Here is a 27,189-nt window from a genome sequence, read left to right as displayed (position 1 = left end):
AAAATAATTTTGTCCTGTGGAATATTAATATTATATGGTCACATTAAATTACTAAAAATAACAGTGTTTCGGATATTTTTATTTAGCCACACACTCTCTATTATATATGAATGAAATTTAAGTATAAATATTTTAATCTCATTTTAATTTTTTAGGTATGAATTTATTTTAAACTTAAGTTAAATAAATTATTAAAAACAGGGCGTGCACAAATTCCCCCCCCCCACGTGACCAGCATTTAAAAATTACTCACGATCGATTGGCATCACCTGCCCTTTGTGTGTCGCCCGTTTTCCTTCACATTGCGCATTGTTCCTGTGTGTGTGCAGCAATTTTACTTCCCGGAAACAAGGTGCTATTAATTAACAACAATTGTTGTCTCCGATATATAATAAGTTTCTAATTAGTCACCATGATAGACTACAGAGCTCTGCTCGAGAAGTTCGACAAGAAGCTACACGAGCCAGCTTGGTACACACACCACTTGGAGAAGATCGAGAAGGCCACTGGCGTTAAACGGCTTCATATCGCCCTTGGTGAGAAATTAATAATCCTAATTCCAAGTCCGCTAATTGCATTGAAGCGATAATATTTATAATTACTAACATCCAAGCTCAAGATAAGTCTTTGTCGTGGTTTTTGGAGGAATTTCCGATAAGATCGTTTCCTGACTGGTGTTTCTATAATGGGCGGTATCGCCCCACACTTTTGGGAGGACGTTAGGGGTGGCAGATTCAATGTTATGGCGATTCCCTCAAACGTTCGGCGACACCTAGAAGCGAATTTACGGTTTTTCCGCCTGCAGGGCTACACAAATTTTGGTGCCCTTCTCCCATTCTGTTATATTTCTTGACCACTCGCTTTTTAAATTTGTCTCCCTCCTAGACTTGACCAGCTCCCTGTAAATACATCCTTGCGTATAAGTCGTACAGTTTGGCGCTCTCTAGGTCACTTTTGATCATTCACATCCTTCCGCACTGTTTTAATCACATGCTTGTGCATCCTAAACCACGCTTTTGATCATTCACATTCTTGCGCACCCCCTAAATTATACTTTTGGCTATTCACATGCTTGCACACCCTTTAAATCACTTTTGAACATTCGCATGCTAGCCCACCCTAAATCAATCTTGATCAAACACATGCATGCACACTGTTTTAATCACATGCTTGTGCATCCTAAATCACTCTTTGTGTCATTCAAATGCTTGCACACCCTCTAAATTACATTTTTCATCATTCACACGCTTGTGCATCCTAAAACACTTTTGATCATGCACATGTTATTGCTCCCTACATAAATCTTTTGATCATTCACATGCTAGCTTCTCTAAATCACTCTTTTGATCAAACACATACTTGCACACCCCTAAATTCCACTTTTGATCATTCACATGCTAGCCCACCCTAAATCAATCTTGATCAAACACATGCTTGCACACTGTAAATCACTCTCGATTAAAACCAGTAAAAGTTATTTCTCAGCAAGTAAATAAAATTATGCCGTTGAATTTGTTGATTTAAACTTCCGTGACCATTTTCCTAAAATTTTGTCTTGTTTGTGCTATAGTGCATTGGTGTCACCACTGGAAAAATAAAAAATTTTCCCATTGATTCAGTGACTAATTTAAAATTATATTTATTTTAGCACTGTCTGCAATATGGGGTTTGTATATGATACTTGGACATTGCGCTCAGTTGATCTGCAATCTCATAGGATTCGTTTGGCCAGCCTATCAGTCGTGAGTATGCTTTGCTTTAAAGCAATCAAGGCATTTTTTCTTTTTGGTATTTGCCTGTTTTGTTTTTTTAAACAGTTTGAATTGAAAAATACTCAGCATAATACATTCTATTAATTCTTATACACATTATTATATATTATTCATGCACAAGTTGAGACAAAGCACAGCCAAAGTTGTAATGATTAGTAATGTTGAAAGCTGTGATAATTAATACAACTATTTGCTTTATCTAAATTTTTCAGAATGTTCGCAATTGAATCCCACAACAAAGATGATGACACTAAGTGGCTCACATACTGGGTTGTATTCGCTTCTTTCAGTGTTGCAGAATTTTTCTCCGACATTCTGTGGAGCTATATCCCTTTCTACTGGCTCGCAAAGGTATGTCTAGTATGCTGTATCAAGACACCCATAAAATTGTGTTTTTTTATTATCATATATGATGTATATTATAAAATTAAAATTTTTTTTTTTCAGATTATAGGCTAATGGTACAATATATTTTTGTAGGCTTTAGGAAAATTCTTGCTGTCTTATAGGGGGAAGTGCATAAGCTGTCACTTGCCGATTTTAACAAAAGTGGTATTGTTGGAACATTTTTGTCATGGGTGGTAAAAAAGTCAATAGAGCTATCTGTCTGAGTTGTGCTGTTTTTGAGATGGGGTCAATTTATCTCACCAATACACCAGGTGCTATGCCAACTCCTCGCACTGCAAATTACTGGTGAACAGTTGGTTCTAGAAGCACTGCTTTTAATTAGAAAAAGTGTAGACCTCAGATATGCCATTTCATATTGCAAGAGGTTATATAATTATTGAAATTCAAAAAACTACCTTTTTATACGGACACCTTGTGCTCAAAAATCCAATTAGAAAGTTGTTGCCCTGTCTCGAGCATCACAAATAAAAATTCTGTTTTTCTAATTGTAAGTGTAATAGTCGCTGAGATATTTGAATTATAGTCGCTGAAAAGGTGGGAAAGAATGGCATCAACTAAAGAACGCTTTATCTCATTTATGCTGTTCTTTCCCACTTTTTCAATGATTTTTTTAAAATTAAAATATCTCTGTAAATATTGCACTTTGAAACATGGAATTATTATTTTTGTTGGCCTCAAGAGAAACAGGACAACTTTCTAATTGGGTTTTTAAGAGCAGGATGTCCGTATAAAATGTTAATTTTTTTATTTTAATAACTATACAACCCCTTGCAATATCAAATGACTTATCTGAGGTCTACATGTTATTTGGAAACTTTCTCTACTTGGAAGTATGCCCCTAGAATTAATGATTTGTCATTGATTTGCAGTGCCAGGAGTTAGGTATGCACCCTATACATTGGTAAGGGTGCGAGAATCCGGGTTTCAACCCCACAGTGGCGGTCGGCTGAAATTGGTTTTCTGTGGTTCCCAACTTCGAGGCGCAAATGCGAGCCGATCTCCCCGTTAAAAAGTCTCGCCACAGAGAGCAACAATCCTACAACGATAAATCATTCAATCATAACACTTCACTCATAGTTAGAAAAACTGGTGGCACATGGCAGCACTACACATAACAAGCATTACAGACAAACAAAAAAAAAACATCAGGTTTCACTACACGTACACGCACATTCTTCCTGCATGTACTGATTCGTTGGGGGTTTCGCGTGTGTGGTGTAGCAGTAGTAGGTAGGGCCTCCAAAAAATGGCTCTGGGATCCATGATGTTCTTAAGTCAGCCACCTCGTTGGGCAATTTGCCTGTTGTGGCATTGTATTTGTATTTGTAAGATAAATTGGTCTCTAGTTAAAAAACGGTGCAACACTGATGGGTAGTCTATTGACTTTTTCTTTACCTACAACATAGGTGCCAATGCTTCTGATTTACCCGGGATCCTTCTGATTTTTCAGCCTTATTAAAATTTTCAGATCGGAAATCTAATTCTTCAGATTTTTCATATCTTCATAGAAAAATCCCTAAAAGTCATCAAATTCAGATTTGTTTGAATGGCAAATCCCTAAACAAAATACTCTTCCAGTCCTTGTAATTTTAGGCTGATCCCGTTTTCTCAGGAAAAATATGGGGAATCAGGATTTCAAATAAAAAACATCATTGTCACCAAATATGATGGTTAAAGTACCCAAATTGGGTAATTAATACTAAAAAAATCAGGACGGAAAAAATGCATCCCAGAAAAAACAGGATTTATATATGGTCACCCATCACAATTTTAAAAATCCCCAGTTTTTCCTCTTTTATTTGTTTGAAAATTTTTTTTTGATGCGAAATGTGTCATCAAGGGATAAACTACAGATTTTTCAAGTCTGAATTGGCACCTTTGTCACAAGATCTTTCTAATGATACCACTTTTGTTAAAATCAATGACATCTTGTGCACTTCCCAGGTTAGCATCTGTTGATGGCATAGATGACCTTCAGTTATTCTGCAGCATTTTGTATCTGCTTAAGATGTGAATTGCTTGTATATCACTACATTTGCACTGGAAAATGTAGCAATTTATTCTAGTTTGTTGTAGCTCCCTTTATTTTATCTCTGAATTATTTCATCACACCTCATTGGTGTCACTAATCCAGGGCTTGATAAATCTCGGGTCAAGGTAATTGAAAAATTGATATTGGCACTTCCACGTGTGAGATTACTGAAGTGGAGTCTGAGAATTCTTTGGCCTTTTTTTTCATAGGAAAAGCATTTTCTTGACTTCACATTTAGAATCATGAAATTATAGATTACCAACAATCTAACTCGGTATTGTAATATTTATAAGCTAAATGTGTTTTTTTCCCTCCTTGAATTTCAGTGCCTGTTCTTGTTGTGGTGCTGTTTGCCTACTTCAAACAGTGGATCTCATGTGATTTACAACAAAGTGATTCGTCCAGTTTTCTTGAAAAACTACAAGTCTATTAATGATACACTCAATAAGGTTGCATCTGGTGCTGCTGGATTAGCTGCTGAAAGTGAGTTAGGGACATTATTGTCCAGTATTTTGTACTATCAAATGGTTGTAAGCCAATCATGTTTTTTGAAAAATATATACAGTGGAATTTAAAGCAATGTTTCGCATTGTTCCGCAACAAGCCTTCAGCTGATTGAAAATGTTCTGCTGTAATAATTCCCATAATACTGCTTTCTGCATTTTTCTTAAAATTCTTCCTGAGATTGTCCTATAGAAGCACTAATTGTTCTTCAGTGTATGTCAGTTTTCAACATATTCTGCTTTGAGAACAGTGGCGAGATGTTTGATTATTAGCAGGAAACATTTGATGTGGATAATCTTTGTGTTTGGACAGAAAAGGGTTTTAATTCTCACTCTGGAATTTGGTTGAGGAATTTTGGCAGATCAGCAGACCAAAAGATGTTCCTTATTTAGATTTTGTCATAAAATTATCACTTGAAATAAATTTGACAAACACCTTTTGCTGGCTGCATTTGAAATACTTTGTGGGTTATTATTAACCCTTCATTTTTATTTAAAAAGTATTGCAATATTTTTAAAATTTTCATAGGTGCTAATGCTTCCGATTTACTGGAAGCCTTCCAATTTTTTTTTAGCCTTATTCAAATCTTCTGGTCAGAAACCAGATGCCTCTGATTTTTCGTCTTTTGATATAAAAAACCTTAAAATTGTGTTTTACTTGAATGGAAATTTCTTAAAGAAAACAATTTCAGTCCTTGTAATCCTAGGTGTTTTCTCTGGGGAGAATAAAGGAAATTAGGATTTCAAGTGCAGGAAATCTGCATTTGTTGTTAAATATGATGGCAAAAGTAAGGATGTAATAAAGGATTCCATACTTGGGTTAGGAGGTAGAAAATTTTTCATAGAAGTTAGGAGGGGAAGATAAACAAGTGTAAAAGACTGGTTAAGGCAAAACTGACTAATGTTATGTTCGCCTTAGTTCTTAACTGATAGTTTCTCAGACTTTTCACCAAAATCCTTATTTTAAACACAGTAAAAACCTACATGAAACGGAATGACAAAGGACCAAATAATTTTCAGTTTGAGACTGGTTTTGGTTTTATAGAGATGTGAATCAAAGTGCCGGTCGTTGACAGGAGCATAGAACTATGGTTTTTATTCCATTCAATACCAATTTGTCTCGTAAGACATTTTTTAATTTCATTTCCTTAGGGGCCGTTCAAGTATTATGCCATCATCTATTGGGGGGGGGGGGGTTTCAGATTTGATGACAAGGGGGGAGGGGGTTTGGATAATGCTTACGTTATCAACCACCCTTTATGAAAATATGAAATATTCTTAATGGCATATTACTCGGTGTGCCAAAAACGAGAAAAACCTTTCGATAGTTTGTGAGTAATTGAAGTAACATCCCTCCTATTGATAAGTGCCCTACAGAGCCACTTTAGTGATCTCTAAATGTTTCGCGGATTCAAGTGATCTGGAAATGTGACCGGGCCGCTTAAGTGCTCTGGAAATGTGTTCGGGCCAATAAAGTGCTGTGGAACTGTGCCACGCATCACTTAAATAATCTGAGAATGTGCCGCGGGTAATTTGAGTGATGTAGAACCGCACTGGGGGGCCAGTTAAGTGCTCAAAAACTACGTCGTATGTCACTCAAGGGATCTCTAAATGTGTCACGGATCGCTTAAGTGTTCTGGAAGTGTGTCTCGGGTCATTTAAGTGATCTGAAAATATGCCACGGGCTGCTTAAATGTTCTGGAATTGTACAACGGGACACTTAAGCGATCTGTAAATGTCTGTTTAGTTCATTTTTACAAAATTAGGTATGAAGAGGGCAGGCCGCATTAAGTAACCCCCAGGGCCATATTTGGTCTGCGGGCCAAGGGTCTTTATGCGATTTATCATTGTATGGCTGAGAGGGTAGGTCGCAAATTTTCGAATTAATTAAAGATAAATTTTGAATTCATAGCCTTCAAATAACATTGAAATTAACAGATATTGATTATAATAGCATATAAAGGTATTTTCTTCCAAAATTTCAATTAAAAAAAAATTTTTTTTGCATTAAAAAAACAAATTTTTGATCGTGGAAAGGGGGCACGAGAGAACTCCCCTCCCCCCATCGTGTACGTCTCTGATCCCACCAATATGTGTTAGGTTTCGGAGGGGCAGAGCTGATGACAAAATTTTGCTGACAAAAATGTCTAAAAATTTGCTTACGTAATACTTGAACGGCCCCTTACATGTTTGAATGATTTACAGAGCATAATATTGCATAGGTGCCAATGCTTCTGATTTACCCGCAAACCTTCAGATTATTTAACCTTAGTAAAATCTTTTGGTTGGAAATCAGATTATTTCAATTTTTTATATAGGGAAATCTCTACAGAAGGGAAATAGGAATTTCCCTTCATAAGAAAATCCCTAAAAGTCTTCAAATTGTGCTTTGTTTGAATGTAAAATGCCTAAAAAATACTTTCATTCCTTGCAATTCTAGGCTAACCATGTTTTTTCAGGAGAAATATAATAAATCTCTCAGGATTTCAAGTATGAAAAATCGGTAATTGTTGTCAAATATGATGCCAAAAGCAAGCTAAGTGGGCAATTATTGCTAAAAAATCAGGACAGGGAAAACATGTTAAAAATGTCTTGGGGATTTATATATGATCACCCGTTGTAATTCCAAGAAAAGTCCCCGGTTTTCCCCTTTTATTCATGTGACTTGTTTTCTTTGATGTGGAATGTGTCATCACGTCATAAACTACAGATTTTTCAAGTCTGTGAATTGGCACCTATGAAACTGATATAATTATAGATACAAGCAAGAGCATTAAACAATATAATATAAATTTATACATGTAAACATTCAAACTATGGAGAAAAGGGCATATAGATGATAAGAGCTCCGTGGACGTTAAGGAGGGTTGGCAAAAACAATCGGGAAAGATAAAAAGTTGGGGAATTACGGGTTTCACTATATTTTATTGAAAAAGTTTTCAAACATATTGCTTGGTAAAATTTTTTGTTCATTCAGTAAAGCTAGAACAAAGCAGAAAATTAAGTTTTCTCACTCAGCACAGATCCTCATGAAACTTAGCTGAGGTACCCGTAAGGACAGGGTCGGTAGGTTTTTGACACCTGACAGTTTTTACAGTTTAAACTATTGTCACAAATACTCATCAAAAAATCTTTGTCGAAACTGTCAAAAACCTCAAATATTGCATTTTGATATAAAAAATTCATTTGAAAATAAATACGTTAATTGCATATAATATATAAAATTAGAACACCGGTAATAAATCAATTAATTTATTATAATATTGTTTAATATGATATTCAAATAGTTTTCCCCTCTAGTTAAGATTGTTTTTAATCTTAAAACAATGTGTAACACCGAGCAGCTGATGGTGTTACATTATCAGGCGCCTTGACAGCCTCTGGCAATTATCATTACATTTATCTATAGTGCTATTTTTCTAGCAAAAAAGTCATGAAAAATTTTTTCATACTATGAGTATAAAATGTTGAATTTTTCTTGTTGCTAAATATAACAATTTTCGTACTGGGCATCAGTAGGCATAACTTCTTTCAACCGAACATAAAATTAAAAGACTAACGAATGTGTACATTTATACGGGTCTAAATTGGACAACAGAAAAAATTAGATGCTTGTCAGTGCTGATTGGATACTTACAAAACATGAAAATTCAAGCATTTTCCATCTTTACTTCAGAAAATAGAAGCCAGATGGCAGCATGAACATGAAAAAAGCACAATTCGACAACATAAATATGTTAGGGCCAAGCACATACCCTCAGAATACACATTATCTGTCTCTCTCCAGCATGTGCCGATTCGTTAGAAATTCCATAGAGGAATGTGTACGAGGTGCATGTTTGGTTAAGTGGTAGTGCTGATTGGATATGAAGCTTCCCACCTTAGTGCAACAGTAACAATGTCTAATCCTAATGTTTAGTGGAAGGGTATTGTTCTCAATTTATGATGTCTCGACTTGTGAAACTAGCGACGCTTTGGCTAACGAGTCCTGCCAGCTAATCTCCAATTGAGTGTTTTCAAATTATGTTTTTGTACTAAGGAATCTTATGAATGTTAAATAAATGAGTAAACTCAGTTATGTATTGCTCTTGTTGGAAACTGTGGTAAAGTAGTTTTGTTGCAGAATAGAATCTTGTGCAGAGACTAAAATTTAAAGTATTAAAATTAATATTTTTTATACTTAGCAATTCTAGCAAACTAATACAGTGTAGCCTCGCTATGATAATAAATCCCTCTAGAACGATATTTTCTTAAATCTTGTTTGGAATTGCCTGTAGTCAAATATTAAGCATTCCTCGATACAACATCCTTTACTGCTATAAATCCCTTCATAATATTTTGAGATTTTTTAAAAACCGCTGGTACAATATTTTTAAAAATAATTTTCTCAAAATCTTTTTAATTTTGTCACTGGTTTTCATTCTCCTGAATGCATCTTATTACATCTGTATTTTACACCACAGCATCACTGAAAGCACTAAGGAAGTATGGTAAAACTTCGATTAACTATCACCATCTGGACTAGGGCTGTGACAGATAACAGAAATCTCTTAATATATATGGACTGAAACGTGATTTCACTGCAGGCTTGGGGCGAAAATGAAAATAAAATCTTTGAAAGTGTGAATATTACATACATATTGTAGGTTATATAATTTTACAAAACTATAAATTTCAATATAAGGTCAGACTTGGGAGTGGCGACATTGAAAATAGCATCCTTTATGTTGTATCTCTTCCACAATTCTGACATTAGATGAAATGACAATCATGGCATCAGATGAAAGCAAGCCTTCAATAAAAGCTTTTCTATAACGTCGCTTCATATTTTCACTGCATAAGAGGAGTTGTATTTGCTGGGAGAAAGACATGTTATTTTGCCATTATCACTTTTGAGTTCACACGAGGAGTGTGTTGGGGCATTGTCCATTAACAGCAGTCCTGCAGCAACCGCTTTTCAGCCTTACGAGCTGTAACTTGAAACAGAAAATGTTGTGGAACCATTCTGAAAAAATTGTTTGGTCCATCCAAGCACTTTTTTGGGCGTAATAGGCCTGGCATGCAATGTGTTCATATTTAAATTTTTAAAAGCAAATGGTTTTTGGATTTGCACAGACCCATCTTTTTTAGACTATGACTGATAACAGAAACTGGCGGTTAAACGAGTGACAGTTAATCAAAGTTTTACTGTAATTGGTATTGTTACTTTCTGTAGACAGTGCAACCTGGTAAAGAACTTTACTCAGTGCATCTTAACTGAATTTTATTAATCAACCGATCAATTCAAATTTTTTGCGGCGAATAAACACGTAACAGTGCATTTTTTAATGGTTAATGTTGCCTCTTGATATAATAATCCCTCTACAACTATTTATTTTCTTGGTTTGTAGCTGTATTTTGGACATTTTGAGTTTGGTCTGTTTTAACAAATTAATGCTTTTTAAAACATTTTATCCTCCATAAAAAATTGTATTTTTCAACATATCTAACATAACAAAAAAATGTATATATTTCAGTGCATTGATTGTAAATTTTTAATGTTTTCTGATAGTTTTTGACTCCAAAGCATAATATGCCAAATCTGCTACACCAATCAGTGCTACTGCAGAATGATCTAACAGAATTTTAAGGAAAGTGTAGAAACACTTGGAATTTTTATCACCACATTTCCTGTCAGCTAAGGGCTCGTTGCAGAACAATGTAAAGCATTCTACTTAGGGTGTTTTTTGATAGTTTAAACTTGTTTTTGATTCTTGCCACGTTAATCCTGCATCAGATTAGTTTCGCTAGCAGCATGCTTTTGCTAACCTTCCACTTTCTATGGGTAGAGTTCAAAAGTTTTTATCATACCTTGTGTGATGTATTTTGTGTGAGTACTTTACGGACAAAACAATAGGTGAATAATTTTTAAATCTATTTTCTTTGCAGCCTCAACCAAGCTCATCAGTGGGAAAAGCGAGTAACATCTATATTTTGTTACATTTTTTTTTTTTCTATATTCATTTTGAACCACTTAAATAATCATTTGGAATGTTTATTTTGCAACTAAATTTTACGTGAAGAAAATTCTTATGATAATACCCAATGTTTTGCACGAGTTTTTTTTGCCTTTGAATGTACATTTTATTCAGATCTATATACATATTCATAATAAAAAGAAACAATGAGCAGAAGAATATTTTAGAATAATTTTACCCGCCTATCGTATACATTTGTTGAAAGAATTTTGCCATAATCTGTTGCCATTTGAAATATTGTAAGCATGAGAGCATAGGGGCCAAGTTACCCATTTAAGATGCTGCTTTTTTTTTTTCTTTCAATTATGATGATACTCATTGTAATCAAGATGTGAATACACGCATATATTTCTGTGTGAGTTCTTCGTATGAGGGACACTTTATTAGTTCCATAAAATGCAGAGTTGTGATAATTATTACTTATGTTTATTTTTATTATATTAGTCTTTTCATGGGCTTATGTAAAAGGCATTATTACATTGAAATAAATTCTCATTTGTAAGTGAACTCGTTCGTTCTCAATGTGTCAGCTAGTGGTTGTTTTTCACTTTCTAAGTTTGTTTAAGCTTTACGTTAGGGCTGTATCAATCTCAGGTTGCCATGGCGACTAAAAAGTTGGTATTGGCTCTTAAAGTAGTTACTGAATTGCAGCCTAAGAGCAGCACAAAGTGTTTGGAATCTGTAGTTGCTTATTTCGCCAACATTAAAGAGGGTCACTATTCTCTAAAAAAGTCAAAAGAAGCATTATTCTAGACCCTTTTCTTTGGGTAAATTTTTTTTCTGGCACATCAGCCACCTCGTTGGGCATTTTGCCTGTTGTGGCGTTGTATTTGTATACATTTTTCTTTAATTTGTCCAGCCCTGCTTTGCGTTTTCTAAGATTAATCTACATTTCTGTACGTAGTCTCGCCAATTTACTGTTCATGATTTTCACACACACAGATTTAGAATGATTAAGCTGGTTGAATATTGGGTATTTTTATCCACATGTTTTTTTTAACTTCTGTAACAAATTTTTTCAATTCCTCTATGTAATCTTAATTTATTCACTATGAATAAAATTTATAAAGCAAAGGTCAATTTTTTTTTACTCGCAGCATGCCATCTTTTTTTACTGTTCAGGCCCAGCTTCAAGAAAAACATCGCACTGTCGGGCTTGAAAAAATCCCAGATCACAACGGTCCATCCCAAAATGCTATGCTTTAATGATTCTTGTGAAAACCTCGCACAGAAGAATCTTGCATGTCTGTAATGGGGTCTGGAGTTATCTGGCATGATAAGGACCCAATCCATGGTAAATTCATTTACAAACAAGATTAAACTTCATTAAGATTATTACATACTGGTAGATATGAGAATTACTATAAACTGTGAAACTTTGGGATAGCGAATTATTTCGAATTTCCAGCCAGTTTTCATACCGGTAGCAGCAAACCGATAAAACTCATAACAGTGGCTGAAAATTTTAAAAATCAAAAATAATCTATCCAAAATCTACCCTGGTTTCTGGTATATGAAAATACACAGCAGACTCTTGTGTATGTGGGATTCACGCCAGTACCGCCGTCCAATAATCCAGCCTATTTGAGCATAGAAGGGGAAAGCATGCCTGTTTATACAGAATTTTATATTAACTAAATGACTTTTCTCTCCAGTGTGTAATCCAGCACAGTGAGCCAATCTCTCCGTTAAAATGTCTCGCCAGAGAGAACAACAGGCCTATAATGCTAAAATCTTCAAACATTACACCTCACTCATAGTTCAAAAATAGATGGTGGCACTATAACGAGCATTACACAGAAGCAAAACTTCACGCTAGGTTCACAACGCGGACACACACATTCCAGCATGCACCAATTCATTAGAAATTCTGCTGAGGAATGTAGATGAGGTGCATGTGTGATTTTGTAGTTATCCAGCATTTATCCTGGTCTGATAAGATCTAGGTTTCCCCCCATTGTGCACCATGGAAGATATTCATAAGTTGAACTTGATCCGACCACGTGCTTCAGTTAATCAAGGTTTCAGTTGTATTTAAAATAACTTCAGACACTGGTTGCTTAAGAGTTTTTGGCAACAAATTTGGAAGATATAGTTGAAGTTAAAGCGATAAATCTCAGAAACTGTTACGGGTGTATATTTAGGAAACATGGAAAGGGGGATGTATTGGAGTAGCGAGAGAGATTTTCACTCCCCATTATACCAAATCCGTCACCCTTACCTCATACATATTTTTCTCATCAAACCTCTCCTTTCTTTCTCAGTTGATACTTCTGATGCATGATTTGCATGTGGTCAAAGTTGGGGAGGGAGGGAAAGTTTCCGTTCATATACAGGGTGTTCTGTTAATGGACCGACAAACTGAGAGAGCTGTTAATAGAACAAATGAAACAACAGAATGTTAATCAAGAACAAAAATTGCTATGGAACATGGTGTCGCAAACCATGTTGAGAGGGTGAAAATTGTGTAAAACGCATGATGTTATATACCCAAGGAAGTGGATTGGTCGCGCGGGACCCGTTGCTTGACCTTCACGTTCGCCGGATCTCAATCCGTGTGACTTTCCTATGGGGTCACCTTAAATCACTCGTTTATGCGACGCCTGTAGATACATCGGAGGATCTCATATTGCGGATTGTCGTCGTTTCGGCAGACATCAAAAGCATAAATGGTATCGTCCGGGAATCTTTTTACGTCGTTGTAGACTGCAGTGACGTCATCGGCCGCCGCTTCCTACAATTCTTGTAATAATAATAAAAAATATTTTTTTTATTATTATTACAAGATCTAATTTCGATTTCCCAGTTAAAATGTCTCGCCACAGAGAGCAACAGATCTACAACGCTAAAATCTTCAAATATTACTTTTCACTCATAGTTCGAAAAATAGATGGCAGGACTATAAGCATTACTCAGAAGCAAACCTTCGTTATATTCACATTACGGACACACATTCCAACATGTACCGATCCGTTAGGAGTTCCGCAGAGGGATGAGGACGAGGTGCATGTATGGTAGGTATAGTAGTAAAATAGTTAAGAACCACCGTCGTAAATAATACTTATATATATTTTGTCAATTAAAAATTTGTCATTTAAATGTTTAATCAAGCATTTCAATAACACATTTGCATCCTGGCAGGAATGCCGGAATATATCTGCTGGTGTTGCTCAGTAACACTATTCAAACTTAGTCGAGGAAGATATACTGAAAGCGCTCTTTGGAATATGACTTCAAACTTTATTTTGAATTTAAAACGCTAATTTTTAGGCTGAGTTTTCTAGTTGGTTATCAACTTATATATGTAGAAAAGTCAACTTATATCCATATTTCTGTTGCAAGAAATCATTAAAAACCAGTTGATCGCCTGGCCCCACAGCGAAACCATCACTATGTGAAGAATTGTTATGGGATAATAATGCTGTCTAACCTTCTTAACACACGAAAACCATAAAGACCAAAGAAACTATCGCCCCCCCCTCCCTCGTCGATGCACAATCACTTCCCCCCAACTGCCCTTCTCAGGGAGGTTGGAGGGAGATCTTCAAGAACTACACACGATAACAAGACTAAGATATCCTGATCCAAGTTGGAAGTTATTTTGCTCTTATATTAAGATCACCTCAGAAATAAAACGCAGAATGTATTTTTGGTGAGCTACACCCTTCAAAGCAGAATGCGTCGAAAACTGCGACGTGTATGTCGCAGAACAATCGCAGAATTTTCACAACTGTTGTGAATGCGTGACCCTGACGTATTTATATTGTTGGAGTTGTGATTGTTTCGCGTTGTGCTGGTGCTGCCATCTGTCTTCCTTGTTTGTAAGTGAAGATGGTAAAAGCTTGAATTTTTCACGTTATGTATAAGTATCATGTTGAAGGTCTGCCTGCTCTCTGCGGAGAGGCTCTTTTAAACGAGAGACCTGTTCGTATTCTTGCTTTGAAGTTGGGAAACCACAGAAAACTATCTTCACCCGACCACCGCTGTGCCGCCAACGGGGTCCGAACTTGGATCCTCAGGGTGAGAGGCATACTGGCAAAGATCATAAAGTGATCCCAACCGGCCGCATCAAACGAGCTAATGTTTCAAAGCTTGCGCAGAAAAAATATCACTATCGGCCGATATCTCAACTAAGGCCGGAATTACATTATAAAAGTTTGGTAAAAGTCCTTTTATAAAACTTGAAAAATGCAGCCAATAAGGTCACCGGTTGCATTTTCTAGAATGTAACCACTAACCTTATTTGTTAGATTTTTCAAGTTTTATAAAAGAGATTTTATCAAACTTTCAGAGTGTAGTACCGGCCTAACAGAAATACAAGGTCACAACAGGCAAATACCCAACGAGGTGGTTGAAAAAAAAAAGATGCCCGTAACAAATATGGTTGTCGTATATGTCTAAAATGAAATAACGATAAACATACGATCAGCTATTCAAAAAATGCTGCATTTCAAATGCACTCGACGGAACTCGGAGTCCAATTAGATGAAAGGTGATAGAGTTAAGAGAGTGTGGTTGCTTTAATACGGGCATTTTTATGCTAATACCCGTGAACAAACAGAATCGCATTAATAAATCGACATAAATAAATAAATTGACATCTATTTAAATAACAAAAATCGATATTGGTTTTATGTACTATAATAAATAAATGCATGAAAATGATAATAATTAAGTAAAAACCATATAAATAGAAAAAAAGTTTACATTTTTTAAAATATGCAATACGATTATCAGATGATTTTATTTTAAATTTAAATATAATGTGTATTTTGCATAAATAATTTATAATTAAGCTTAGTGTTCTGCAAAAATTTAATTTTTAAAACCGTATGTAAACATGTTCCAATGCATATGGAGGAAATTTGAATTTCTACATAAAAACAGTTATACCTTCGTGTATATACGTGCTAGATAGGCGAAAATGCTCACATTGCAGATAAGGTACATTAAAAGCAGGGCCGTCTTAACGCATGGGAACACCCGGGGGCCTCGAGAGAAGAGGGGCCTGAGAAAAACGAGAAGTAGTTGAATTTTTCGAGAATTTTCCAGGTAGGGCCTCAGAAAAATCACTTGGCCCGGGGGCTCATGATGAGGTACATTCTTAAGACGGCCCTGAATAAAATCGCTCTTATATGCGGACACCCGTGGGGACAAAAAAATTGTTCGACAAAGAGGGGTGACCGTATCAGAGGGGGTTCCTGTTTAAATTGTATTATACAGCATAAAAAGTAACTGAAATGGTTCTTTTTTATCTACTGTATAATATAAAGTCATAAACTGGAAAAAGGCCCGTTTCTAGGCAACGGAAATTAGTGACAATTTTATGTAACGGAAGTCGGTGACGTTTTTGCGTTACGAAAATCGGTTACGATTTTGTCACGCAAATCGGTTACGATTTTGGGTCAAGTTTTCATTTAGCTCTTGTATATATCGGGACCAATTTAAGTGCATGTACCAAGAGGCTCCCACATCCTACAGCAGCCCCTAGGCTGGAATACATGGCGAGCCTCCAAACCAGCTTTTCACGTGTCCCTCTGTGGTTAATTTATAGTGTGAAAAATCAAAAAATGATAAGAATCGTTCCGGCCCCTGTCAACCCTGCCCTTGTGGGAGTTATGCCGAGAGGTATGTATAATATACATATATCACCAGTGCACCCAACACACACTGGGTCGGGGTACCCGGGGGATTGCACATATACCTTCATGGGGAAGTTAAAATGTTTGATTTCCAGGGGCCCTGGACGAATCTCATTTTTTTCCGTTGTTTAATATTGTAGAATTTGCAACAGCGGAAGCCCGAGATAAAGCCAGCGTGTGAGGCCTTACTAAAAGTATGCGAATTGGTGTTCCGGGTAATTGGTTGGGGGCCCTGGATTTTATTCGTTGGTAAAATGAATACAAATGAAAATATTTCATATTATTCGCTCGCAGCGGGGGATGACTGATAAGCTTCCAAGTTGGGGGCACATGTTTCATTTTGGGGGCCCTGGATGAATCTCAGTCTTTTCTGCTGTTTAACGTTACAGAATTTGCGACAGCGAAAGCCCGAGATAAATCCAGTCTGGGTCCCCCACTAAAAATCTGCGTATTGGGTCTCCGCTACTGGATGTGGGGGCCCTGGATTTTATTCGTTCTAAAATTGATAAAAATGAAAATTTTTCGTGACCGCTCACAGGGATGTCCGACAAGCTTCCAAGTCAGGGGGCCTCATGTGGAAGTTCACAGGTTTCATTTTGGGGGCCCTGGACGAATTGCCATTCTTTTCCGTTGTTTAATATTGTGGAATTTGCAACAGCGGAAGCCCGAGATAAAGCCAGCGTGTGAGGCCCCACTAAAAGTATGCGAATTGGTGTTCCGGGTAATTGGTTGGCGGCCCTGGATTTTATTCGTTGGTGAATACAAATGAAAATATTTCATAGCATTCGCTCGCAGCGGGGGATGACTGACAAGCTTCCAAGTTGGGGGCACATGTTTACAGGTTTCATTTTGGGGGCCCTGGACGAATTGCCATTCTTTTCCGTTGTTTAATATTGTAGAATTTGCAACAGCGGAAGCCCGAGATAAAGCCAGCGTGTGAGGCCTTACTAAAAGTATGCGAATTGGTGTTCCGGGTAATTGGTTGGGGGCCCTGGATTTTATTCGTTGGTAAAATGAATACAAATGAAAATATTTCATATTATTCGCTCGCAGCGGGGGATGACTGATAAGCTTCCAAGTTGGGGGCACATGTTTCATTTTGGGGGCCCTGGATGAATCTCAGTCTTTTCTGCTGTTTAACGTTACAGAATTTGCGACAGCGAAATCCCGAGATAAATCCAGTCTGGGTCCCCCACTAAAAATCTGCGTATTGGGTCTCCCCTACTGGATGTGGTGCCCTGGATTTTATTCGTTGTAAAATTGATAAAAATGAAAATTTTTGTGGCCCTTCGCAGGGGGGATGTCCGACAAGCCTCCAGGTCAGGGCCCCCATGGAAAAGTTGACAAGTTTCATTTCGGGTGTCCCTGAATGAATCTCATTGATTTTTGTTGTTTAACATTGTAAAATTTACAACACATCGGTAGCCCGAGATATATCCCGTCTGGGGCCCCACTAAAATTCAGCGAATTGGAGTCTGGGGACCCCCATGGGGAAGTTTTCTGGGGATACTTGCTGAATAACATGTTTTTTGTTGCTTTATTATTGTAAAATTCGTTTCTTCAGTAAGCTAGTGCTTTCACATGTCTCTTTGCCTAGCACGCTGATGAAGTGGGATGAAATAAACAAGATATGTTGGCAATATGTATGCGGGGGCAGAGCCCCCCAGTTTGAATATAAATGAAATTCTGACCATATGAGATGCTTTTAAAGTCATGAAAATGCATAATTATTACATAGATACGTAATTAAAATTACAAAAGAAATATTATACAAAGTTTGTATACTGAATTCACATCTTTTAGAGATACGGATCAATCGATGTTTGGTCGATGGGTTTCGCTGCGTATTCCAACTACTTCCAAATGTATTAGACTAAATACAATGACTTTTTACGTCAATGTGTTTACAGTATTTAATCAATGCATTGAATTCATTATTTTGCAAGAACACGAATTCCCATTTTTTAGGTTTTCATCAGAGGCAGATTTAACGGCGGGCGACCAGGTGCGTGCCCGGGGCTCCGAAAAACCCAAACTTTACACTTTTTCTGATTCAAACGGCCCAATATTTTCTTTTGCGCCCGGGGCCTCAACCGAATTTGATCCGCTACTGGTTTTCACTCTATTCCAGACATCAATTTTTTCTCTTAGTGTTATAGTTTAGTGTTATCTCTTAGTGTTATAGTTTAGTGTTATCTCTTAGTGTTATAGTTTAGTGTTATCTCTTAGTGTTATAGTTTAGTGTTATCTCTTAGTGTTATAGTTTAGTGTTATCTCTTAGTGTTATAGTTTAGTGTTATCTCTTAGTGTTATAGTTTAGTGTTATCTCTTAGTGTTATAGTTTAGTGTTATAGTTTAGTGTTATAGTTTAGTGTTATAGTTTAGTGTTATAGTTTAGTGTTATAGTTTAGTGTTATAGTTTAGTGTTATAGTTTAGTGTTATAGTTTAGTGTTATAGTTTAGTGTTATAGTTTAGTGTTATCTCTTAGTGTTATCTCTTAGTGTTATAGTTTAGTGTTATCTCTTAGTGTTATAGTTTAGTGTTATCTCTTAGTGTTATAGTTTAGTGTTATAGTTTAGTGTTATAGTTTAGTGTTATCTCTTAGTGTTATAGTTTAGTGTTATCTCTTAGTGTTATAGTTTAGTGTTATCTCTTAGTGTTATAGTTTAGTGTTATCTCTTAGTGTTATAGTTTAGTGTTATCTCTTAGTGTTATAGTTTAGTGTTATCTCTTAGTGTTATAGTTTAGTGTTATAGTTTAGTGTTATAGTTTAGTGTTATAGTTTAGTGTTATCTCTTAGTGTTATCTCTTAGTGTTATCTCTTAGTGTTATCTCTTAGTGTTATAGTTTAGTGTTATCTCTTAGTGTTATAGTTTAGTGTTATCTCTTAGTGTTATAGTTTAGTGTTATAGTTTAGTGTTATAGTTTAGTGTTATAGTTTAGTGTTATAGTTTAGTGTTATAGTTTAGTGTTATCTCTTAGTGTTATAGTTTAGTGTTATCTCTTAGTGTTATAGTTTAGTGTTATCTCTTAGTGTTATAGTTTAGTGTTATCTCTTAGTGTTATAGTTTAGTGTTATCTCTTAGTGTTATAGTTTAGTGTTATCTCTTAGTGTTATAGTTTAGTGTTATCTCTTAGTGTTATAGTTTAGTGTTATAGTTTAGTGTTATAGTTTAGTGTTATAGTTTAGTGTTATAGTTTAGTGTTATAGTTTAGTGTTATAGTTTAGTGTTATAGTTTAGTGTTATAGTTTAGTGTTATAGTTTAGTGTTATCTCTTAGTGTTATCTCTTAGTGTTATAGTTTAGTGTTATCTCTTAGTGTTATAGTTTAGTGTTATCTCTTAGTGTTATAGTTTAGTGTTATAGTTTAGTGTTATAGTTTAGTGTTATAGTTTAGTGTTATCTCTTAGTGTTATAGTTTAGTGTTATCTCTTAGTGTTATAGTTTAGTGTTATCTCTTAGTGTTATAGTTTAGTGTTATCTCTTAGTGTTATAGTTTAGTGTTATCTCTTAGTGTTATAGTTTAGTGTTATCTCTTAGTGTTATAGTTTAGTGTTATAGTTTAGTGTTATAGTTTAGTGTTATAGTTTAGTGTTATCTCTTAGTGTTATCTCTTAGTGTTATCTCTTAGTGTTATAGTTTAGTGTTATCTCTTAGTGTTATAGTTTAGTGTTATCTCTTAGTGTTATAGTTTAGTGTTATAGTTTAGTGTTATCTCTTAGTGTTATAGTTTAGTGTTATCTCTTAGTGTTATAGTTTAGTGTTATCTCTTAGTGTTATAGTTTAGTGTTTATAGAGGCAACAATTGTACTGTAACATATTGTTAGACATTACCACTTTCGCGTTAGCACCCTCTCATGCCTCTCATGCTCATGCCTGGCATCTTCTTTCAATCTTTGCCCTAGAGGGCGCCAACAAAAATAAACATTTAAGCTAGGGGTACGAACAATCCTCTTTTTAGATGTCATTTTAAGCGTCCTCGTACGTTTCGGAAAATTCACCCTTTTGTTCTCCCCTTTCCAGGTTTCTAGAATTATTTTTCTTTCTTTCAGGAGAAAATTTTTTTCTCCACTTTTTGAAACATATACCGTATATACTCGTGTATAAGCCGAGTTTTTTTGTGGAAGAATTCGTTCCTCAAGTTGGGGGTGGGGGGTCGGCTTATACTCGGGTCAGTTTTTGATGAGCAAATTTCGACCCCACAATCAGTAGTTATTTTCGTAGCAGTATTCGAGAAACCGGCATGATTGGTATGGGATATGTTCAAAACCCCGATAATGTCAAAGACGAGGCAAAGAAATCGAAAACATCATTGGCTTTGATACCAGGTGGGCTAATGTCGATTGTAAAGACTTATGTGAGCATCAACTAGTATTTCAAAGACTATTTGAGGAATTTGTGCATCGAATGGATGAGTTCCGATGATAAAGAAACTACAAAAAGTGGTGCGTTGGAGAAACCTGACATTGGACTAGTGTGCCAATGGGTACAGGAGGCGAGGAATTCTGTTTCCACCGAAATTATCATCCGATCCTTCAAAACGTGTTGTATTAGCAATGCGATGGAGGTAACTGAAGATGATATCCTCTGTGAAAGTGACAATGGCGATGAGACAGCCCAGATGAGGATAAAAACGAAGATGCCGCACCCCCTATGATGATCTGATGGATTACGATGAGCTTGAAGACAGAAGAAACGGATTAAAAAGTTTGAATCGTTTTCTATCGTAAATTTCCGTAAGCTATTCATTTTGCATGAATATATAAGAATTTTTTTCTCTGAAATGCACGGATTTTTTGGGGGCGGCCTATACACGGGTTTTCAATTTATTGCGATTTTGGTGGTGCTGAAATGGGGGAGGGGGTCGGCTTATACACGAGTATATACGGTATTTCTTCATTGATATAAGTGTTTCTGTGGTTTTTTTTCCGACATGCAATTCACCCAGGCCCGTAGCCAGAAATTTTGTTCGGGGGAACCAAAGTGATAGAACAATAGATTTGGACATCTTTTTCCCCCTTTTTTCGATCATTTACTCAAATTTCTGAGGGGGGGGGACCAGACCCCCCAAGGTCTTCCCCCTCGTTACGGCCTTGTATTCACCAGTAGACATCGAAATTCCCAGAATTTTTTCTGTTTTTGCTTTTTTTTTGAGTGGTTCTGTTTTAGAGTTGGGAAAAATTATTGTTGCGGCGGTTTTTTAACTAGTCGGAATAGCGGCGCCACCTATTGGGGAAATTGGGATAAGGGACATCATTAAGGGTGTGTGTGCAGATGTCCTTCTTTCTCAGTTGCCGGATTTAGTAACCATACATTCAACTGAATCTGCACAAACGATATGGCTTAATGCAACAGCAATATAATGATATCTATAGATACATAATCTAGTTCAGTTACATTATCGTTATCTAAAAACTAAATTATTTATATTCCATTTATATTCCATGCAAAAAAAATTCAAATGAATCCAAATTTTAAGATTTTTAAATTAAAAAATTAAGTAGGATTTTCTGCAATTGTCAGTCATGGACATATGAATGGAATGAAAAAAAAAAAATCCCGACATTTTCTGTGCAGAAAAAAAACTTAGAAAACGTAAAAAGGGTGCAGGGCCGTCTTAAGAGCATCATGGGCCCCCGGGGCCAAGTGATTTTTCCGAGGCCCCACCGGGCCGTGCCCGGGTGGGCCCCATGCGTTAAGACGGCACTGACAGGATGGGGAAATAAAACATACGAGCACTACCAGCAACACGTGATTTCATATTCTAAACGGACAACAGGGTTTTTACTGTATTTCAAGCGCGGCAGCTATATATAATTTTTTTTTCTTCATAATAACCCACAGGCTATTCGATATTTCACAGCAGACAACTCCTTATGATATGCAACGTGTCTTTAGGTGTCAGCAGGGGCTCCAATGCATTTGTAACGTCAATAAATAGTAATTATATAGGTGAGAACCGAATTGCGTTTGGAACCTCTGCTGTCACCTATAAAAATAAAAACAAAATTATTTGTTATAACTAGAGCCCGGATTATATGATAATGCATACGTGTTTGCGTATTTTGATCTCTTTCGCATTAATGCATATAATCAAAGAATTTTCAGAATAAATGCATATTTTTGAAGGTTTATTTCTCAATCTATCTTTTCCATAATATTTCCATAACATCGGAGTTTTTTTTCCGCTGGTAGGATTTAGTGAATTAATAGAAATATTTGTACTACAAGCTTTACATAGTACTGCATTTTACAAACATCAATCGTTTTCAAGGAAACGGTTATTTTCCGGATATTATGCCGAGGCGAGCTCGGAAAGAAGCCATCTATATCTCTCTCTAAACCGTCCCACCCGGAGGCCATTTCCTGAAGTTAAGAGAGGCTACTAATGCCTCTACTTCAGCGCCTCACGACACAGTGCGTGAAATCAGGAAGGCAGAGTCATGTGTCTCCAGTGGTATAGATGGTAGCATACCTGCCCGGTATGCAAGAGGGCCTGGGTTCGAGTCCCGGCGGAGACGTGATGACTTTTCTTTCCGAGCTCGCCTCGGCATAATATCCGGAAAATAACTGTTTCCTTGATATCACAGGCTGAGAAAGAAGCCATCTATATCTCTCATCAATCGTTTTATTGTAAGACTACGTATTTCTAGAGATAGGTTAAAACTGATCTATTTTCCAGAGAAATAGTGCCGAAATTATTTTATTACTGTCCAGGATTACACTATAAAAGTTTTGAAGAAGCTATTTGAGTAACCGATGCGCTAATTGGTTGAATTTTGAAAGTTTTATGACAGAACTTTAATAAACTTTTTATTGTGTGATCCCAGCCTAAATAGAAAAATATGTAGAAGTTATTTGTATATGCAGTATGTTTACGTGGGAATATTTTTTGTAAATGAATGTGCACTATAAGAAAATAGAAAATAAACATTTTAGAAATATATCTGCTTTTTTTTTGCATGGTGTTTTTATTATGCATATTTTCCCATTTTTGTTATTTCGGAATTTTTCAACTTTTCAGGATTTTTAGTGCCTATTTTGGCTGTTTTAAGTGCTTATTTTGGCAATTTTAAGTGCATATTTGCATTTTTTAGAGCATATTTTGCCAATTTTTAGTATACATAATCCGGATTCTAGTTATAACTCAGCAAGTAAAGTCTATTTATGTAAGTTTTCAACCGGTTTTTCGCGTAGACCGGTTGTGTAACACAAAAAGGAACAATACCGTTTTGATATCAATATAAATTTTATGCACCATAACACCAGTCAAGTTTTTAAGTTCGCCTGAAAATTTAAAAAAATTATTTTCAGCGTCTGAAATAGATAAAACCCACAGGCAAATGGACGTTTAACGGCAGACAATCCACAACGACGTGTAATTGTTACGTTGTAAATTTTCTTTGATTTTCACGTGATTCAGAGGAGCATATTTTATTTTTTTAATCACTTATATGGTACTTGGAAGGCTCACATACTGTAATTATTAATTACTAGTGATTCTTTTTTTTTTTTTTTTTCAAAATATTTCAGAAATTTTATTCCTAGTTGACAAACGTTAAGAAACGCTGATCTATAGGATAATATCACAGATATATAGATTTTTCTCACACATCCAAGATGAAAAAATGTGTTGCTCATTTCTTTTTATTTATTCATCACTCCAACAACAGATATAATCCAATTGGAGAAAAAACAAATAAAAATATAAGATATATAAAATATATAATAATATAATAATATATAATATATATATATATATATATATATATATAATATATAATATAATAATATAATATAATAATATAATATAATATAATAATATATAAATATAAGCGCGTATGTGCGCGCGCACACACACAAAAACACAAATAAGAATAAAAGAATGCTTAAAAAATGAAATAATCAAATAAAACTATGCATTAATAACCGGTGAATTAAAAAAAAACAAAATGAAAATCAGTAAAGTGACAAATAAAATTGATAATAAAACGAATGAATGTATAAAATTTAAAATATATAAATTTTTATTTATATACAAAATAAAACTGAAAATAAAAGCATAAAATTTTTACAGTTGAAAAGGTGGTTTCTAAAATACTTTAAATAAATTATAAGGTCTGGTGCAAGATACATTGGTATATTGATGTGAATTTCCTTTAATATTTGCATATAATCAATCTTATTATGAAATAATTTACAGAAAAATTATACAAATACAAAATCTCTACACGATCATTCAAACTTACAACATTAAATAAAGTACGTGAAAACGTACCAGTAAAAAAGAACATCGAAATTGACACCGAATTTCGTGAAATACAAATTTTTGAGAAATCTATATTGTACTGATTCTTAACAGTTTTATGCGGTAATCGGGTTCCAAATAATACAGGCATATTCAAGTTTGAATTGAATTTAAGAATTAAACATCACCACTGTTATAACATTAAAGGGGTTGGTGCATTAAAATTTTCCAAAAAGAAACACATTTTCCAATTTTTCAATTTTTAAATACTATAAAATTTTTTGCGTCTGTGCTAAAGTTTTTGTTCTTCCTTTACTAAAAGTATTGTCCTGCTGTAGGAATTATACACATGCTAATGTTTTTCACTAAAATGTTCTTTTCTCAAAACCAAGTTTTTTGTTAGATAAGGAACATTTTTTCGAACATCATTCATTCAAAAGTCTTGAGACTTTATGTGTCGCTCAACACTATTTTGTTACATACTTTAACACGAACTTTTAAAATTTTAATTGTTGGTTATTTTTTTTCTCGAATTTTAACTTCAACAACATGCAACTTTTTCAAAAATCAAAATTTACCCATATTTTGTGCCATAAAATTTTTTAAAATAAGTTTAATTAAAAATCCCCGTGTTAAAGTATGCAAAACCATAAAATGTTTGTTGAGACACACACAAAGTTTCAAGACATTTGAATGGTAGTGTTGGAAAAAATGTTCCTTATCTAACAAAAAACTTGGTTTTGAGAAAAAAGCATTTTAGTGAACCACATTAGCACGTGTAATTCCTGCCAGCAGATTGTATTAAAATATTTAAAAAATATTTTTAGTACAGGTAGAACAAAAACATGAATACAGACGCGGAAAATTTCATAGTATTTAAAAATTGGAGAAAATGGGGTTTTCGGAAAATTTGCGTGCACCAACCCCCTTAAAATCCTCAAAATCTTTGGCGATTCTCATAATATAACCAAGTTTTTTTGTAATAACTAAAATAAATATCATTAATGTGACTTGGAAAAAAATAGAGTAAAATCTGAAGAACACATCGAACATCCCGGCCAGTTTTTGAATTGGCCCGTGACAAAGCAGTATTATTTATATAGTACAAATAGATTGCAGGTGAAATATTTTGTTACTATATGCTATTACAAAACATTTAAATATATAAACTAAGTAACTAAATATCTCACTCTTATCCTGACGGACTGGCATGGCCAACCACGCTACTTCTGTAGAAATACGGGAATCAAGCAAGTTTCCAATATTAACATACCCTTACAGTATATTTGCGTGAAAATAAACTATTTTGGAAACAAATAAAGCGATTAGTAAAAAAAAATTTCAGCTTCTACTTAACGACCTCTCAAAATTTTAACCATGAATGAGGTGAACCTCTTGCGAGATACATTAATGAGTACCACACTCATTAACGAAAAAAGCCTGTCAAGTTCGAATGTATTTACACATAATGAGAATTAATGATAAAATTAATGATCTTAATGATCAACACAATGCATTTAATTATTTTCAAATCGATGTAAATTTATCAAAATAGTATTTTATTAATGAAATGTGTGTTTAATCTAATTTTTCCCATATTTTCTGGAAAAATATATATTTCACATTAATTTTTTATTACGTATACAAGAATCCCTTCATTTCAGTCCATAGATATATGACAGTGAATTTTTTATCTTTTTTTCTCGTATTTGGTTGCAGCGTCATCTATTTGAATACAGTCGAATCCCGTTTTAACGAATACCGTTATAGCGAAAATCTCGTTTTAACGAACACTTTTTAATCCCCCCAAATAAGTTTACATAGGAACAATTCTAGGTAACCTGGAATTCTTTTATAACGAAATTTCGTTTTAACGAAGTGATTCTTCCGGCCTCTTGGCGTTCGTTATAACGGGATTCGACTGTACTAAAGATGGATGTAAACTGATCTCTTAAACGGATATCAACGGTTCCAGCACATAATATCCGGTTAAGCGGGGAACAATTAATTGCCGTTTCGCACCGTTAGTATAGTTCGTATATTGGAAACTGATGAAAAAGATCAGCATTAGTAAATCTTCTGGAATAAATCAAGCATCAAAATGAAATGAAATTTCTTTATTAAGAGATGGGATTTTTTTTCGCTAATAATGCGTGTTGTAAGGAATTTTAATTGTGATAATATTGGTTAGCGTACTTGCCCGGTATGCATGCGGACCCCGGTTCGATTCGCGGAGGAGGCAGATCGCTTTCCTTTCCAAATATTAGTTTCGGTATAACATCCAGAAAATTCAATTTCTGAGTGAAATTTCTTTCATTTCATTTAAAGACATTGCATGAAACCATGGCGTTGAGCAAATTTTCTTTCAGCAGAGAAAGTTAGCACCCTCTATGGGCCAAACAAAAATAAAATACAATAATTAAATGTACTGAAGTCAAATTGAACACTGCGAAGCCTCAAATCTAGCTTTTTAATGAATTTAAACATGAAATAATTATTTTTTATGCTTTGCATAATAAAAATATTATGTTTATAGTGGTTAATATGCATTTACAGTTGTCGTGT

At 35.1% G+C, this 27,189-nt stretch overlaps 1 protein-coding gene across 1 annotated transcript; it reads left to right on the top strand.

The window, feature by feature from the left end:
* Positions 1 to 275: 275 nt before the first annotated feature.
* LOC149079219 (receptor expression-enhancing protein 5-like) lies at positions 276 to 11,239 on the top strand. The gene is made up of 5 exons (XM_089240115.1): positions 276 to 536; positions 1,649 to 1,742; positions 1,985 to 2,123; positions 4,539 to 4,695; positions 10,644 to 11,239. The coding sequence occupies exons 1-5, from the start codon at positions 413 to 415 to the stop codon at positions 10,676 to 10,678; spliced, it is 549 nt and encodes a 182-aa protein (XP_089096241.1). The 5' UTR covers positions 276 to 412; the 3' UTR covers positions 10,679 to 11,239.
* Positions 11,240 to 27,189: the final 15,950 nt, after the last annotated feature.

The sequence above is a fragment of the Pholcus phalangioides genome, unplaced genomic scaffold (genome assembly GCF_987345545.1).
Source record: "Pholcus phalangioides strain wild (caught in Gottingen) unplaced genomic scaffold, Ppha-v1.0 ptg000012l_1, whole genome shotgun sequence".
Taxonomy (NCBI): Eukaryota; Metazoa; Arthropoda; class Arachnida; order Araneae; family Pholcidae; genus Pholcus; species Pholcus phalangioides.
Note: the sequence above shows the minus strand (reverse complement) of the source record. Positions and strands in the feature narration are given on the sequence as shown.

What these genes read in the sequence shown, in the direction of transcription:
- LOC149079219 (XM_089240115.1), top strand. Translation starts at nt 413, where the DNA reads ATGATAGACTACAGAGCTCTGCTCGAGAAGTTCGACAAGAAGCTACAC. An exon ending in GTTTGGCCAGCCTATCAGTC is followed by an intron (nt 1,743 to 1,984) that starts GTGAGTATGCTT and finishes TAAATTTTTCAG; the next exon opens with AATGTTCGCAATTGAATCCC. An exon ending in TGCTGGATTAGCTGCTGAAA is followed by an intron (nt 4,696 to 10,643) that starts GTGAGTTAGGGA and finishes TTTTCTTTGCAG; the next exon opens with CCTCAACCAAGCTCATCAGT.